Genomic DNA, 19,408 nt, shown 5'->3' with positions numbered 1-19,408 from the left:
ACTTCAGAGTCCATCTTGAGGTATGGGTACTTGGTCTCATTAACATATAAATGGTTGTATGGAGTCCATTCCTCCTAAGGAATGCACAGCTGGCTTCATTAACATTAAAATGATGATCCTTTCCTTCAGCTCAAATAAACAAAGCTGCAGCACCTGCATATCCACCTTGGCTAGAAGTGTCTAAGGCAGCCATCTGTGAGTGGGAGAGCTGACCACTGGTCAGGAGTCAAAGCTATTTGGCCTATCCTGTTATATTTACTATTGCTGTTCCAAATACAAACAACTTAATACAAGGTGTTGCCCACCAGTAACACACCTTGCTTCTGCCATGCTTATTGCCAGTGAAAAGAGAGTAATGGCTTTGGACTCAATTACTGCTTGCAAGTAGGCTGAAAGACAGCAATGACATCATAGCAGAACTATAGGATATCAAAATCCACTGTCTTAGACCAGTGTTCTTGAATTGTCCTGTAGTTTTGCCTCACATATAGGAGAACTACCTCAAGTAAGACAAACATGTGACAATGATTGTTCTACCATCTTGGCAATTGTTAATTAATTTGTCATACAAGAAGCTCAAACATGAAGACTGTCCTGTCTCAGTCCAAGGACAGCGGGAGAGCCCTTAGATACAAGCGCTGTGTATTATAGCTACACATTGATAACTGAAAATGACTTTATATATCTGACATTCTCTAAATCAAAGAAGGCTGTCAATTGTACAAATATGTCAGTTTTCTATTCTGTATTCCAAAGATTACAAACAGTGAATGTTATGTCATCATTTAACATTTGTGTAGGAAGCCCACCTAGGGTAAGGAGAAACATAGAAAAGAACAAGACGTTGTATAGTGGCACATCAGAAACACTGAAAGAAGATACATTACAGAAACATATTTTGTTATGCAGTACTTGTATTCCACGGAAGATTCCATGTTATTTTGGAGTCTTTGAATATATGATGATAATTTAAAAGGAGAATCCATGACCTGAAACTAAGAAGAAAAAGTCAACTCTCCTTTCCAACAAATAGCAATGCCACAAAATTAATACTGTTTCTATAAAAATCTTGGACAAGGCTTTCAGAACACTGTGAACATTCAGGAGACTACCTTACTTTGTATTTCAAGAATGTTGTTTGCTCCTTGATCATCATTTACTGCCTTTCCCCCTCCCCATTCTTTCTTCTTCATGGCATTACAGCTACAAGGCAAAAAGAGGAAAAACATCTTTCTCACATTCATCACCACTCCCTAGGTGTGACATGAAGCCTCACAGTAAAAACAGATTGCCTAGTCAATGGGGGGTACGGAGTGACCACTGTCATGCTGGCTATTCCCACAGATATTGTAAAGCCACATAGTGACAATGTAGTAAGGAAAAGCAGAGCTATGCATGCTTATTCACACAAGTAATAACTTACATGTTTCTTTCAGTCATCTGGATATCACCTTTTCTGAGAATAAGGAGTCCAGCAGGCAGAGTGAGGAGATAAAACACCTTCACAGGAGGCACTGAGTGGCACACAGTAAGGTCACATGTTTATATGTACTTAGAGAAATAGAAGTAGGTAAGTGATAACAAGTAGTGCACAGGAAAACTGAGTTACAGGGTGGCAGGAAACTCACTTTGAAATTCATGAATCAAAGAAGGGCTGGCATTAAGTTATCTTAATCTCCTCATTCACAAATACTGAAGACATATTCTATCAATTTCTAATTACTAATCAATCTAATTACAGATTTTGAACCATACCTATGTTTGAAGTTGATCTTCAGTGTTTTTCAGAGTCTTCTAGTTCACCATATCTCTGTTTGGGCTTCTGAGATTCATTATGCCTGACATTCCAATATTTGTGTTACTGAGACTACCAAGTTAGCAAGATACCATTCAGCTTTTCATAGAAATAGCAGACTATGCTAATTCTCATCCAAAATCCACTATTTAGCAAAAGCAGAACTCAGTTTTATTTCTGCAACACAGGAAATTATCCTGTATATTCCTTCATCTGCATAATAATAGTGATTGCTTATAAAACTACATTAAACTGACATATATCATTCTGGTGAAAAAGAAGCTGTACTCTGAGCATCCCAGTATATTAACCACGACAACACTTTATTTGGCAGCTGAAACATCACAAGCATAGCTTAGGTTTCTGAAGTCTTTATGATTAGGCTTGACTGCATAAATGAATTCAGACCAATGTTTATACAGCTCAATGACAGTTTGGTACTGCTCTCCCAACCAAAAATACATAATTATATCTCAGGATCTGTAGAGAGATGTGCTGATGTAAAAAGGAAACTGAGAGCAAAGTAAGTGTTCTTAATACAGTATATCAATGAAGCCAAGAAACTACAGTATAGCCTCCTACTTTCATCTTTAAGAATTGGTATAATCAAAAGTCTTTCCTTTTTGAGTTTATATTTCAGCCTAGAGGGCAGAATCATAGAACTATATAAGTGCTTGAAGATGAAGTTTCATCTGAGAATTTCATATTTAATAATAAAAGGAGACTTGGTTGCACATATTCACTTCTACTAATTCCCTGTCATAGAATTCAACAGATCCTTCATAAGTTAATATCAGAGAGTTAAGGTATCTGTAATATGAAGTACTTACAGTAGCTCACCTTTAGATAAATTTGTCATTAACATTAGGTAACCCTGTTTTCTTAGTTTTATAATGTCACATAATTCAATGCAAAACAATAGGCTCAATAGGAAAATACTCAGAAAGAGTTTTATGTTCAAATATAGAAAACAAATGACATGAAACGTACAAAAATATCTATGAAGTATTTGTTAAGCCCATCTATGTACATATTTGGTCATTCCTACGTTGTGTTTGTATACTGTAATACAAGTAGCATTAATTTAACAGCCAGTAAGTAGCTACTGCCATCTATTGGAGAAATTACAAAATCATATAAATTATACTGCCAGAAAGGTATCTATTGTACAGTATCTTTTCTGTGGCGGAGAAAAAAATTCCTTAGTAGTCTATAACATACAAAAACTGCTGCGAGAACAATATCAGTGGCTGTTACCTTATGGATAGATAGATTACCAATAAGTATAAACAAAACAAAATTTGTTCTGCTTAGTTTCAGAACAGCTGTTAAATGTTGCTTCTAAGATAACAAGAAATAGTAATCAATTGCATGCAACACATAGCTATGCCAACATTACAGTGCTGAATATCACATCTACTCTTCAACTTGACCTCTGACAGCTCTTTTCAACAGCAGATTCTGTAGTATTTGGATATCTTTACAACATCTGCCCAGCTGCAGGTGTCCTAATACTGTGTTGTGGCATGAACTGCTCCCCATTGAGTCTTGTTCCTGGGAGCAACAACAATTAACAAAGAATTTACAGCAGTCAGCCTCAGAAGTTTTTCCTCTTCACAATGCATATGGTAGCATCAGCAGAGGCCCTGGAGGTATGAATAAGTGACCTTGAGGTTACAGCGGCTGAAGTACCAGATGATGGTGAGTTACCATTATCTTGCCCCACTCTGTGGGATAGGTGAAGTCAAGATTTTAATTCTCAGAGCAGAAACCATGAGTAACAATTACTCAAGAGGCTAAAACAAATCACAAATTTACTTAAAATTCAGTAGAATTACAATTGATAGTGGTTTGGCAAAACTTGCAACAAGATTATCCTTATATAAACTTGGCAGAATTACAAAAGGTAATAAGCTGGCAATACTCACAGCAATTTAAAACTCAACAGAATTGCAACAGACAACAGCTTTGCAATACTTGAAGGAATATTCAGCACCTATAAGTATACTACTCTTCTGTGCCAAAAGTCTCCATCTCGAAGATCTTCAAAAGCCACCAGGACACGGGGCTGGGCACTCTGCTCTCGGTGTCCCTATGGAGCAGAGGTTGGCCCAGATGAACTTCAGGTGTCCTTTGCCATTCAGTGATTCTATAGTTCCATGACTTCTGCAATGTGTTTTATATATCTGCCTGTGACACAGAATCCCACAACATCCTACTCTCCAAATTGGAAAGATATGGATTTGATGGGCAGACTGGCTGCAGAGTTGAGTCCAGAGAGCAGTCATCAATGGCTCAGTGTTTGAATGGAGATCTGTGATGAGTGGTGTCCCCCCAGGGGTCAGTGCTGGGACCAAAACTCTTAGCTATCTTCATCTGTGACATTGACAATGGTTTTGAGTGCACCCTTAGCAAATTTGCTGATGACATCAAGCTGTGGGGTGTGACTGACATATCGGAAGGATGGGATGTTATCCACTGGGACCTAGACAGGGTTGAGCAGTGGGCCCAGGAGTACCTTTTGAGGTTCAACAAATCCAAATGCACCTGGGTCAAGGAATATCCACTACCAGTACAAGATGGGGGATGAAACGATTGAGCACAGCCATGACAAAAAACGACTAGAGGTACTGGTGGACATGAGCCAACACTGTGCCTTCACAGCCCAGAAGGCCAACCATATCCTGCATCAAATAAAGTACAGCCAGCAGGTAGAGGGAGGTGATCCTGTCCCTCTGCTCTGGGCTGGTGAGACCTCACCCAGAGTACTGCATGAAAATGTGGAGTCCACAGTACAGGAGAGGCACAGACCTGTTGGAGTGCATCCAGAGATCCCCAGGACGTCCCCAGTTAGCCAGAAGTGACAAAGAATGATGGAGAATGTCTTGGCAACCACATCTGCCAACTCCCTCAGCATTCTAAGGTGCAGTACATCTGGTCCTATGGACTTGTGAGTGCCCAACTTTCAGAGAAGGTCCAAAACCATCTCATCGTGGATTATGCTGGGCCCATTCTGTTCCTCATCCCTATCTACCAACTCAAGGGGCTGTGTGCCCAGGGAGCAATTAGTCTTACTATTGAAGACTGAGGCAAAGAAGGCATTAAGTACCTCAGCCTTATCCTGATCTTTGGTCACCATGTTCCCCTCTCTGTCCAACAATGGATGGAGATTCTCCCTTGCCTTCCTCTTATTGTTGATGTATTTATATAAATATTTATTGCTGTCTTTCACCTTAGTGGCCAAGTTCAGTTCTAGATGGGTTTTGGCCTCACTAGCTTTCTCCCTGCACAGCTTCACTACATACTTGCAATCCTTATAAGTTGCTTGCCCCCTCTTCCAAAGGCGATAAACTTTCCTTTGGTTCCCAAGTTCCAACTAAAGATGTCTGTTCACCCAGACTGGTCTCCTTCCCTGTCAGCTTATCTTCCATGACCAATAATGATTCAAGTCTGCCTTACTTTGCATTTTCCTTCTAGTTGAAAATGAGAATGAATAGGTCTTCAAAGACTGTAATTCTAGTTGGCCATGAATTAAAAAGGGAAGGAAGAAACAAGGAGTTCCACAATGACCTTTTTGAAAAAAGAAAAGCAAACAAGCAATAAAAAAATTCCCCTTCATTCATAAGTAGAAGTGGGCTCTGCATTTATTAGCCGATCCTGAAAGGTCTGGCTTGTGACTTCCCCAATGAAACTTGTTACAAATGCCATATAATGAAGGAAATTGTTCATTTTCAGTCTGAAACCAAATGCTTCTCTACAAACACATGATGTTCTCTTTTATATTTCCTTTAAGGAGGAAAACAAGTCTAGGTTTTCTGCAGGAACCAAACATTCTTTCTATTCTCTTCAGGTTGATGCATTCATAATAGAAGTGGATAGTTCAGAAGACTAACTCTATGGCCTCCATTACTATCAAGTAACATAAGAAAATATAATTCTTCATGCTCCTAGTCAATCTAGTTTTTGCTTGCTTTTTGATTCTTGTGTCCCTAAATAACATAGTAATCTACATTGCTGTAGGCAATAAGCTACCTATAGACAAGATTGGGAACTACTTTGTTTGCTGCTTACTTTGTCCAGTCCAGATGAAAATTTACGATGAAAAGTTACACGATGTAACATCTTTTGGGGATTGATATTTTCTCTTGACAGGAAGTTAAGATGGTACAATACAGCTTATTTTGTTACTTATGAGAGCAATTAATTTTTCACATTATGACACTAATAAAATAAAGGTGTATAGATGTAAGCTATTTTTAAAAATTTTTTTAATGTAGCAAGTGGCCACCATTTAGATTGATCAAGATTTGTGGGAATCCACAGAAAACTGGCAATATTATTTTACATCTGTGACTAAGACTGTGGCTCCTGACTTACAGATAACTCACTCAGTTGCTGGCAGCGCAGGTACCACTGTGATCCATAGCATTTTGGTAATTATACATCAATAAGCATGTATGTACACAGAATAGAGTTGTCTCAGTCAGGAACTGAATTTTCTAAGACTGTACAGCTAGATCGAGAGCATGACCCCACAAGTGTACAGACCAGCAACGAGTCCATTTTCCTTCAATTTTCTCGTAGTAGTTTCTCCCTATGCATCCTAAATATCTGCCTTTGTTGCTTTTTTTTCCCCATTTATTAGGGCTGCTCCAAAAGTAATGTCTCCTATTTTATTATGTGGGCCCACTAAATCAGATGTGTATGTTTTCGAAATGGCAGTAGAAGCTGAACCTTCCTGACAATACTCTGTATGTGTATATCTATATACACATATATATAATTTTACTTTATTTTTGCCATGCTACAGATGGCAGCAGAGACACAGTCCAACAAAAGACGTATGACATAGAAAAGTATATGAAGCAAAGATGTGAAACTGACTTCCTCCATGCAGAAAAAAACTGCCAAGGATTTGTGGAAACCAAACAGTGGATATTAGCACAGTGAGGCAATGAGTGGTGTGATATAGCAGTGGCAACAGCAACAAGTGGATCACACCTCTGATAGTGCAAATTTGTGTGAGCACTGCATGCAGGCTCTTGTTCCTCCTTAACCACAATGTCAATGACCAGCTTTATTATTAAAACTAGGAAAAGAAGTGTTACAAAAAAATAAAATTTGTTGGTAGTCAGAGAACTAACTGTTCATGAATATGTATTTTTTTTTTAATTTATACATTCATTAGCAATTTGCTTAACATCTACACTGTAAAATAATTGTTGCAACAAAGTTGAACAGCAAGCATAATTTACTTCAAGAAAACCAGAAAATGATGTAGTAACACATTTATTGATCACTTTACCAACTAAAGATACAAATTTAAACAGTCAACAGCAGTAATATACTTTATGAGAACTCCTTCTTTAAAAATGGTGTTTACAGTATGGATTTCACTACAACTTCCCAAGCCAAGCTTTTACAGTGTTATTCAAATTGCTGTACTTCAGTATTTTCCCTAAAACTTCAATAATAACATTGGAGACAAAATAGATTTGCCATTGTTAATACGTTCTTAGAATTTAATGAGACAACTCTGGAAAGTTTGAAACATCCATAGCATTGTCATTACCATAACACTCACATTGATAAAGTGATACATTTAACACTTTCTAAAATTAATAAACAGTGTAAAAATATATTGCATATATATATATAATTTGTTTCCCTTTCCTGAAAACAAAACAAAAAAGAAACAAAACAAACAAACAAAAAAACCCACTAGTACAAACTAGTAATATGTGATCCCCCTTCAAGTTTATTTGTTCTAAAGATTGAATAGTAGTAATTTTAAATTAACAGAAACAAAGGTATGGAAAGAGGGAATCAATTTTGTGATCCCACAAAACTTCTTGTCATGCCTATTAAGCATATTAACCCTGCTATAATGGTGGTTTTATTTTTGCTAATGTCAGTTAGAATTCTAGCAGAGACTGCAGTGGTGATAAGATTCCACCTAGTGTGCTTTGCACTAGACAGTGCCTGGACCCATTCACAATATGGTTACAAGTCTTTGCTTAGGATACATTTAGCTATTACAGCTAAGATCAAGAAATGCTGTACTCAAGTTATTTGTTTGGAATAATGTCAAAAAGATTTGTTGACATACAAGGGAGAAAAAAGTAAGCTTGCACGATTAAATAATCTTGCAAAAGTTTTTACCAGGTTGAAAAATCCACAGTGAACAAACTAGGCTGTGCAGCAGACGGCTAATATTAGAAATGTCAACAGTTATAAATACTGCAGGTAGCAGCTTCCTGGGCTTTTTTTTTGTTTGTTTTGTTTTGTTGGTTTTTTTTTTTTTTATAGACCAAGTTGAAAAAGAAATCAAATAAGAACAAGAAATAGTAAAATTCACTGAAGGCTTTCATCATGCCGGACAGTACTCTATGGAAGACTATGTCAAGACCCACCTCAATTATTTAACAATTAGATTTTAATAAGTGCGCCAGGTAATCAAAGGCAAAACAGTTTTGCCTCTTTGCTTTATAGTCAGATCCTAATGGCATGCACATTCAAGTTTGTGCAAATAAATAACCAAATCACCTAAAGAAAATGAAAAGAAAGTATGTTGCGATAGCATGGACAGATAAATAATCTAGCAAAGGAATAAAGCATGATGTGGATAAATAAATGGCTAATGACTGAAGAAAATCAGCCCCCAAGATTCCAAAAATATAATTCTGTATAAATATGTTCCTCTTGCAATATTTAAATCTGAAACATAAAACTGTGCAAAGAATAAACATCAATATATCAGGAATGCTCTGAAAGTAAAGCCTCCTATTTTACTGTGTGGGCCCATGATATCACAGGTGGATGTTGGTGGTACAGTAGGAAAAGCTGCACAATTCAATTACATTTTGCTGCTGTGCAACAGATGCAGCAGAGAGGCAGTCTGACAAAATGGTGTCTGACAAGGAAGTGTGGATGAAGCAAAGATGCATCACTGAATTCCTCCATGCAGAAAAAATGGCAACCACTGGCATTCATCAATGCTTGCTAAATGTTCATGAAAACCAAAGAATGGATGGGAGAACAGCAAGGTAGTGGGAGATGTGTTTCAGCAATGGTGACCAGAGGATTGCCTCCACTGGCACAGAATTTTACAAGCATTGCATGTGGGCTCTTGTGCATGGCCGGTAAAAACACATAGCTAATGGTGGTGGCTAAGCTGAAAAAATAAGTGTCTCATAGCTGAGAATCTGCTCTACCAAATAGTGTCACTGAGCTCTTTGTACCTGTTGTAGTGTCCATGTAAATTAATAGGAGGTATTACTTTCAGAGTGACCTATGTACTAATCCAACTTCAACTATTTCTCTGCTTTACAGAAAGACAAATTCCTTTGTATTAAAAGCATCTTTCCTGATACCAAAACTTGTGAACCCAGCACAAATAGAAACACAGAAATATCTGTGTTGAATCCTGTAACTTGTTTTTGTTGATGACCTTGCCATTTCATGCACCACAGTGCAAACAAGTAGTCTGCCAACAGGCTTATCTACAGTTTATGGGATAACTGCCCTTACACAAAGCTTTTATAAAGAGCTAGTATGTATTCAGTATAAATGTTATAGATATTCAGCATTTCACGTGTATTAATATTACTCTACAGAACACAGCACAGGCTGCATTATTTCACATTATTTAATTTCTTTGTTTAAGAATACCATCTGAATAAATGCAAGCATGCAGAAACTCATCTGACATAAACTGGAGCTTAAAATAATTTGTCACTATGGGGTATAATATTACCACACAGATTGCCATTTTTCCTTTTTTTTTTTTTTTTTTTTAATTGCATTTATTATCTACAATATCCAGAGTAAAATGTACAGAGGATGAAGTATGAGCATAGTTTTAGGGGTATATTTTAACTTTATTCAAGTCTACGACCTGTTCTGAAATATATGTAACAAAAAATCTTGAATAAAAATATCTGAAGTCAAGTTTAAATTACCATTGCGTGAGTTACCTCACAGACAGATACTCCATGCAAGTGCCATACATTTTACACATACTCATAAAAAGAGATGCTTTATAAACACATTCAAAAACTAATTCACTGGATGTTTACCTGCAATGAATGTGGTAGGTACTTACTATCTTTTCAGATCAGGTTAGCAAGTTGGGCACTCCAGTGCCAACAAACCAAAAAGCCTCCTCTGTATTCTAGCCACTCATTTGTCTCAAAATAATGCACATGCACGTGCGTGTGTATGATTACAAAGCCAAATTATTATTACTCCTAAATAATTTTGGACTAACAGTACGTTATTTGTAAATTTGTCAAAAATACTTTACAAATGTTGTGTTTTCTGTTTGTTTTTTCTTTTTTAATCATTATTTATTTAATATCAAGTTTGCTCTTGCCAAAATCTGCCTACAGAGGGCAATCAATTATTTGGAATGAAACAGCTAAATTCAAACATTTTCCAAGAACTACAAACAGTTACATCATCTTTAACTCGTTTCAAATCCCATCATCTCTATGTGGATTTTAAAAAATACAGCTCAGGTTATATACTAAAAAACAAACACATACACATACAAAAAAACCAACCAACCAACCAAACAAACAAATGCCAAGTACATAACAGTTATTTGTTCCTGAAAACAGAAATTGTTTGGACAGGTCAGATTTGGAGGATCTATCTGCAATATACTTTAGCGTCCTGAAGCATCACAGCTGAGCAATCTTTGAAAACCTTTTTTTTTTGTTGTTGTTGTTAAACAAGCAAGCACAAATGCCACTAATAGTCTTTCGCTAGTTTTAGGATTCTGAAGATTTAAGACAAACAGCTCAGTCTATTATTTCCAGATTATATCCGGTGAGTCAAATGGGCACTTTTGCGTGCAAAATGAGTAACTCAATATCTAAATGCTATTTTATGGGCCAAACTCCAAATATAGGAGGTATGCAACCATGTATCATGTATCACTTCTGACTAAGAATTTCACACAAGTTTGATATCTGTCATTATATTTTGGGTATTTCATTTTTTAAAGGTTTATGCAAGACTCAAGTTCACAAACACTGTAAGACAGAGTCCATCCTCTCTTCCTGCACCAATATACCATGATTTTGTACTTACCAGACTGATAACAAAAAACTTTGCACATACACTGTAAGTGCCAACTCACTTCACAAAGTTAGGTTAAAGAAAAATACAGAATGCATAGTTTTAAATGGTCTCCTCAGACCACTCAGAGGAACTACTGATTTAACCCTGACTTTTTCTTTCCTGCTTCCTAACAATGGAAGAACTCTTCTTGTCACAACAAGCTTATGTCAGATTTACTGGAGAACACTTCCCTCCAGAAGTAGAAAGGGAGTAGTTGTATGTGTCGAAACATAAAAACACTTCTAGATCTCTACTTTCATGCTATGGAGATAGAATAATAGCATTTCCAACTGGCTCTGAATAGCTCCAGCTGCAGGATTAGAGCTTGGCCCTTTAAGATTTAAGGTTTAGGACAGCGCCTATGTGGTTTAATTATTTATCTGAATCTAAAAAGTACGCGTGCACACAAACTTGTACAAGCCTCATGTATTGCATTACTTACCATCAACTAATAGACAAAGAACAAACATAATATCCACACTACAAACAATGTACACAAAACTGCAGCTATTTTAGTGCACACGCAAGGCTAATGGTTTAAAGGATATGCACTAGGTGCAACACATTACATTTTATCCATCATGAAAATAAATGGTTTCTTTCTTGGGCAGTGCTAACATAGAATTCTTACCCGCGGGTGACAGATGTATGCCCCCAGAATACATGCAATTTCTGTAAGGCTAGTTTCTATTCCAAACAGCCGATACTTATCATACATGCAGACACAAATGATTGAAGTTTATTTTGTAATTATGACAAGGCTTAAGAAAAACAAAACAAAACAAAACCTTTCTTAATTACAAATTTAAAGTTTTGTGTTTGAAGAAGGATAAACAAGGACTCTCTTGATACATCTCACTTACAAGCCAAATTCTTAACAAGTCATATACCCTAGTTCTGGATTACCAACAAATTCTGTCTGCCATAAAAATAGTATTAATTGAGCCAACAGAGGGAAAACATGACTGAAACAAATAATACATGAATTTAATGATTACCAAAAGTTATCAGAGGAAATTTTGATTAAGGTAACATCAGTAAAATACATAGAAAATACGTTTAAAGGATAACCCTTTTGTTAATAAAGAACAAGGTGTGACATACCAGTAGTTTGGAAATTACCCTTTCATTTTCATAACGTAAAAAAAAATGGCCACATACTGGCCATTGTCCAATGTTCCACATTTCCTTTGGTCTTCCAGATACTTTGTTATAATTAATCAGAAGTGTTCTCATTGGACTGTTGAAACAATATATAATCCAATGTTTGCTTTTCAGTAACACTCCTGTGACACCTCCGATAGCCATAAAAAGGACAGTAATTTTTGTTTCTGCTTTTCCATACAGGTATGACTGTTGGAATACTCTCAACAAGTAACTGAAGCACAGAGAATGAGTAGAGGAATTGGTAAACAAGCACTAATATTAATAATAAAAAAAAATCTTCTGCATGTTTTACTTAAGAATTTTGCCTCAGTCACAATTTGAATTTGTTGTTCTCCATCTTGTAAAGGTTTGGTAGTCATATTAAGACATGGTTAAGATTGTGTACTACTATAGCACCTAAGGCTTTAATTTTGAATGAACAGTATAATTTGAGTTTATTCTTAAATACAGTTATCACTAAAAGCTACCTGAACTTTCCAATCATGTTTATTTCAAAAGAACGTTCAACAGTACTGAAAGCAAAACTATTAGGAATAATAGGGTTTTATAGATGATATCATGTAAGAGAGCACAGCAGATGAGCTGCTGAAAATTAGACTGAGAAGTCTGAAGGAATGAATTTAGATGCTCCTTTTTAGGAGATGACTGTAAACCTTATTGAGTACATGTCCTTACTTCAGGCACGCCATTTAGGTAGTCTAGAATAACGGTGCACAGGATGATGAGCTTTCTCTGCTGCACCTCTTGACCTCACCCATCATCTGAGTTACACGCTGTACTTGCTGTCCAAAGAGTACAGAGAACAGTCAATGAACAAACAATGAAATATACTGGTTATATCACTTGGCCTCATTTCCAAATAGGCCTGAAACACTTAGAAGCATGGCTAACATTCAAGCTATTATTTAGGCTTTACATTACCCACCAAAATTAGTGAGGAAGTAAGAGCATAAATGGGTGGCTGAAGTTCTAATACTAATAATCAATATATGAGGCAGCTATGATTCTATAGTTCTATAGTTTCTATAGTTCTATGCTTTCATTCATAGCCTGCATCTTTTGTATCAAGTGTAGAGGGGAAAATGTTTACAGATTACAACCTTTCCAGACCCAACTTCCTTTTTTCACTGTCATAACAGAATTTCTCTAGAGTTTTAAAGCTGTCCAACTGCAGTAAAAAAGAAAAAGTGTGTTCTTCAAAATAAAATACCACATGCTATCTGAAGCACCTTCTCAGGTCCTGATCCAAAACTTATATCACTGAATATATTGTGATTTGCATCAGATCTGTATGATGTGTTTTGTTCTGGCAGGAATTTCATACTGTAATATAAAGTTAAGCTCTAGCAGACTCCCAGCTAGTTCCATCAGCCTCTTCCAATTATGCAGTCTGGTTCCATTTCTAGTGTCAACTTGTATCTGTACCCATTCCCAATTCTTTTGCATGCCTTCTATACCTTATGAGTGCGCTGATTTCGCTCATGCTGTGGACTAGCAATTTAAAACCTGATAATTTCACAAAATCTTTCTAACTAATCATTCCTCCTCATACAGCAACAGTTTGGTATCTGTATTTATGTCCTTTAGAAAACCTATCACTTTAGCAGCTTAAGTTAGGTATCAACTACTATTCCTGTCATGGCAGCTAGCTAACAACAAACAGCATGATCAAAAATGTGTTGGAAGGGCTCTGCAACAGACCAGACTTCACCTTTGATTCAAGCAGGGTTCAGATCTTTTCAGGTACCAATAAGCTAAGTCTCTAAGTCAATGAACAGGGGTTTTATCATGCCTGTAACTTAGCTGAGGACTTTTCAAGAGTTACAGACTTAGCCTTTTTACTTAATAAAAAACAAAAGCTACAGGCTTATCCCAGGGCCTTCCTCAGGTGCACAGGCATGAACATTATATCACAAAGAGGGCTCTCTGCAGTTAGCCTGTCTACTGCCATGCAGGAAAAATGTAGTCATTGCTTGAATACCAATACGCTGTTTTCTTCTTCAGAGTGTGACAAGTAACCAGTGAAACAAAGGAGTGAATGCTTCTTCACTCCACTGAAATATTTTTTTCAAGAGCAATGAGTTAATCAAAACTTCAAAAAGCTTCTCACCCTGAGCATCCTTATACACGTCAAAAATCTTCCCAGATAACTAGAGCATGGGAAAAAGATATTTAAATCCTTACAACAGCGTGGGCTGAGTTTTGGCAAACTTCTTTCCCTCCTCAAAACAAAAAACAAAACAAATCATAAACAAACAAAAAATCTTCAAGTTCATGAGGAAGTCCTTGTATTTGCACATTACTGTTTTGCTTTCAGGCCAATGTATGGGCTCAAAGGGTCATTTGAGGCAGAATTACAAGAAAGAACACTTAATGTCAGAAAAAGAAAACATGAACAGTTAGGGATTGAAAACCAGTGCTCTTTATGTATATAGGCCAAATATAGATTGTGACCTGCAAGGAACATGATGACACACACAGCTCACTCAGCTTATGTACTCTGAGTACCATGCTGATCACAGTAGGAGAAAAACTGTAAACTTATCAGCCTTTATCAGTCAAGACATTAAAATCAGTGCATCTTCTTGAAAATAAGCAAAGCAAAAGTACTAGGAGGTGTTTTTAAATACACCAAAGTATATCTTTCATAATTTTACAGACAGAGTAATACGTCAGAGTACTTCCTCAGCTCACACAGAACTTTGGACTGGCCTCTATCTTGTTTAACCAGTAATATGTATGTATATATTAAAAAAAAAAAAAAAAAAGAAGAAGAAGAAGAAGAAGAAGAGTGATTTTTATTCCTGCTAACTTGTTTTGGCAATCTGAGCCAGAGGCAGGACACACTCAGCTGCCTATACCTTAAGTGTGTGGAATTGTTTTTTCTATAGAATTGGAAAGCTATTCCCATCAATAAAATTACTCCCAAGTAAGGCAGCATCAGAGAAACAAATCCTTTGGCTTCAGACAAAACTAACAGAACACATTGCCTGGGTATAACAGTGTATTTTTCTGTGCAATTAATTACAATTAATCATGTGGATATTAATATTGTATATATCCTTAATACAAAAGGCCATAAGCTTCCGTTACATATGTTATAGCTTAAAGGGGATAAATGCCAATGTATGTGCACAACATTCACATATTAGCAATCTGATTGGCAGTGTTTAGTCATAATCAATATTCTAATGCATTATTATTTTAACACCCTCCTGATTTCAAATGTTGGGCAGTTCCAATTTGAGAACAGACTACAAAGAGGTCTAGTAGACTTTCTTAGTAATATCTTGTTCCTTACCCACCAGGTTAGTACATTAGCTCCATCTGAATCCAGCCAGTCAGAAACATGCTACAGTAAACACAATAACAAAGCAGAAAGCACAGACACGGGGACAGTAAGGGTTGGTATTTTCCACCTCCTTCTGCAGACATAAATACATTAGAACCTGTATTGTCACAAAAATATCTTTTTCCCTTTTTCTTTTTTTTTTTTTTTTCAGTTTTTCATAAATGGTGTATAAATTTACAGATTAGCTCCTTATATAATACAACAACTTACTCCACAATAATACACTGTTGAATCTTTTAAGGAAAGTGCCAGATCCCATAAAAGACATTTTTTTTAAAGCCCCAAAACAGTAGTGAAATCAAACTGCCTAAGTAATGGCATACTCTTCATAAATGCTGCTATGAAAGAACCTTTTTTCAGAGGGTTCTCTTTTACAACCTTAGAGCAACTGGATATTTAGGAATGTTTGAATTTATATTTTTTTGCTCAGATTGACAAAGTGTGATGTAACAGCTCTTGACATTGTTATTTCTTTTTTCTTTTTGTCTAAAGAGCTCAACAAAATGATGTTTTTGTACTGATACGTTTATTTTTGCCAATATATACATAAGGAATGTAATGAAGTGGTGCTACACTGCAAGTTGCTCAGCAGATGTTAAAATCAGTTCCAGTTTCTGAAAAAAACTTCTTGAACACATAGTCTTAGCATTCACAATAACTGAAACACATGGGACTCATCTATGTCATTCTTAAAAATATATTCTCTCTCTCCCTTTCTTCCCCTGTATTTTAAACCTTCAGCCTTACTTGCCTCCTTGTACTTTATGATCATATGTGCCTGCATGCTTATAGCCAGATACATATCCTGAAGAATCAACCAGATCTTCTCGGCCAGCTTTGCCTTTGCCTTTCCCACTGGGATCAAACCTCTCTTTGTGAGAACCTGTGAATTTTGATGTATCCGTAAGGCGTGACACAGTTGGAGATGAAACTGCTTTCTATTAGAAGGAAAAAAAAAAAAACAAAACCATATCAGAAATCAAGTACTCTCAAAGCAGGCATTGTTCATGGTAATGAGGCTTACAATGGAAGATATATAAATTTCTACACATTTCTAGCAAAATTCAACAAAAATACTTGTTTACTGCCATTATATATAGCTACAATAATCATTAGCCAAGAACAAAATAGTACAAGCTTTGCAAAAAAATGTTGGTGGAGACTTTCAACATGAGATACTTTCAATCAATAATGAAGTTCAAAGTACTGAAGACATGAACAAGTCATAGGGAACTGCATGTTTAAAGCCTGTTAACATCCAAGCATAAAAGACTAGCTCCGGCAATTTAGAATATCTTCGTTTCAGCAAAACAATGTAACTTGAATTCCTTGTCTTAAAGAGACTGAAATTTATTCTAAGCTCTAGGAGTTAAGAGAGAAGTAACAAACGAGGACTGAAAGCCAGCCTTTCTCCCATGTTGTTTCCACTGAGTCATACAAGGATACTTAAAGTTTTGCTGTTGTTCAGACAAAGACAATGACTGCACAAATAAGGTATTTCACAGAGCAGTATGGGAATGCACAGCCTGAGTGCTCAAATTGGGAACAGTCACTTTGATCTTTAAGTTTACATTTTAAAAACAGAAGAGAAAGAAAATGGGGAAAAAAAGATTTTTTATTCTAGTGGAAATGGTGCTAAGATGAATAATACAATTAGTGTATACTTGTTTGTGTTACCATATGCTAGGGTGTATTTTATAGACAAAAGCAACACTGGCTTCCTTGCAGTGAAGTGAGTGTGCTGGGAAACACCTTTCATCAAAAGATTTGTTCCCTGCCTCTCCCCATCTTCAGCCTAAATAAGTGTTCATTATGACCTAAAGGCTTTCAAAATAACATACAGCTCTTTCACAGAATAACATAGCTTAAATGTCTTTGGAAACATTAAAATATCAGTGACTTGGAAAATATGTACGAAGAGAACAAAATACATAGACAAGCCTGAAATGAGTGCTGCAACTGAGTCTTGTTCACCACACAAGCCACGTATCCTCCACACCACTGAAATAAAAGCTGTTTTGAGGGAATTTGTCTGCCCACACGCATTACTTAATGAGAATCTCATACTTTATACTCCTGCTTTTCTCCCTCCAAACATGTACAATACTGCTGTGTTATGCAGTGTTGCTTTTACATTATATCCTGAGGAGAAAGACAATGTGGAGGAGGAAAGTCCTGTCACTGAAAGAAAATGAATTCTAAAGCATTTGTTTCTTAAAAAGCACCGTGAATGACCTTTGGGAACTTCTGCTAGGTAATCTCAGAGTACTATTTGCAGGTGTCGCCATTTTTCTGTATAGAAAAACAGAAAATAAGACTATGCCTATGAAGATGTATTGCAAGAAAACATACAGTTTTCTCACACATATTGGCCTGCTAGCAACTTATAACCAGAAAACCCATACTCACAGCTGAGCTAAGTAGAAAAAAAATACCCTGTGATCAGCAATTATGTTAGCAGCTCAGACAGGAAAAATGAAAATGCAATGAAACGTATTAGCTGAGACATCATGAGTAGCAAGATAAAAACTCCCAGCCTGGTGCCCATCCACAAATTTACTTTCCTCGAAGTATCAGTAAATTGAACGTGCAGTATACAGTCACGAGAGATCTCAAGAACTACCTGCCCACTGGAGGTTATTAAAAAATAAAAACATGAAGACCATCAACAAACACATACACTTCTGCAAGAGTGTGAATAAATTATATTTATGAGAAGAAAAAAGAAAAAAGATCATGCTGGGACAGTGGTTCTGACCTTTGTCTTCATAAATATTACTGAAACGTGTGCATGTGTGATAAGGAAAAAACCATCAGAACTCTAAATAAAAGGTACACTGACATCACAGAAGGAAAAGGAATGCTTTTTGTCCAGGAAAAAAAAAAAAAAAAAAAAAAAAAAAGTTAAACAAAACCTAAAAAGCCCCAGAACAAGCAAAATCACAAATCCAGAGCAAGAACAACAGCAATGCCCCATCATGTTTTCTTTCAGACCAAGTTGGATCAGAAGGCTCCCTAAATCACAAGAGTCACAGTACATTAAATGAGCATAAGAGCAATTGCTGTGAGGTATAAAGACTTTCTCCAAATTGTTTTTAAATGAGTAATTCCTGAATTCTTTCCTAAATTGAATGTTAAGATCAGAGATAATAAACTGCCACAATAAAGTTGTGCTATACACCTCACTTCTGCCTTCTGTCTTCCTTTTGTTTCTGGTGATGTATACTTATATTAAAAGCAAAACATTCCTTCTCTGGGTCATGAAAACATTAAACAGAAGCGTAGGGCTCAACTAAGCATCCTGCTAACTTTTTTATTTTCAAAGACGACTACCCTCTGTAAATATGGAGTAGAACACACAGAGTATAATGTTTCTCTTTTCACTGTTATTTTTTTCATGAATGGCTCTTATGAACTCAGTACCCTCCTTCTGTTTGCAGGAACAGAAGCATGACCAGCAGGTTGAGGGAGGTGACTGCACCTCTACTCTTCTCTCATGAGACCCCACCTGGAGTATTGCACCCAGCTCTGGGGCTCCCAGCACAAGACGACTTTGAGCACTTGAAGGAGGTCTAGAGGAGGGCCACAAAGATCACTGGAGGACTGGAGCAGCTCTCCTAGAGGGACAGGAAGAGAGAATTGGCAGTCCTCAGCCTGGACAAGAGAAAGCTCCATGGGGACCTTACAACAACCTTCCAGTATCTGAAGGGGGCCTCCAAGAAAGCTGAGAAGGAATCTTCTATAAGGGCATGTTGCAAGAGGACAAGGAAAAATGGCTTTAAGCTGGATGAGGGTATATTCAGACTAGATATATGCTATAAATTCTTTACTGTGAGGGTAGTGAGACACTGGCACAGGCTACCCAGAGATCTTGCGAATGTCCTCACTCTGAAGGTGCTCAAGGCCATTCTGGATGGAGCAACCTGGTCTAATGAGAGGTGTCCCTATCTGTAGCAGGGGGGGTTGGA

At 36.7% G+C, this 19,408-nt stretch overlaps 1 protein-coding gene across 5 annotated transcripts in view; it reads right to left on the bottom strand.

Annotated features, from left to right (window-relative positions):
* Nucleotides 1–9,565: 9,565 nt before the first annotated feature.
* The window catches only part of TPPP (tubulin polymerization promoting protein), a 47,760-nt gene continuing 37,917 nt past the window's right edge, over nt 9,566–19,408 (bottom strand). For 4 of the 5 annotated variants that reach the window (XM_015854850.3, XM_015854852.3, XM_032442534.2 and 1 more), the window contains exon 4: nt 9,566–16,378. In XM_015854850.3, coding sequence (XP_015710336.2) covers nt 16,184–16,378 — 195 coding nt within the window. In that variant the 3' untranslated portion in view covers nt 9,566–16,183. The remainder of the gene's footprint in view (nt 16,379–19,408) is intronic. The other variant, XM_032442535.2, reaches the window with a different exon arrangement.

This window comes from Coturnix japonica, chromosome 2 (genome assembly GCF_054131305.1).
Source record: "Coturnix japonica strain WE chromosome 2, WE-NBRP24, whole genome shotgun sequence".
NCBI lineage: Eukaryota > Metazoa > Chordata > Aves > Galliformes > Phasianidae > Coturnix > Coturnix japonica.
Note: the sequence above shows the minus strand (reverse complement) of the source record. Positions and strands in the feature narration are given on the sequence as shown.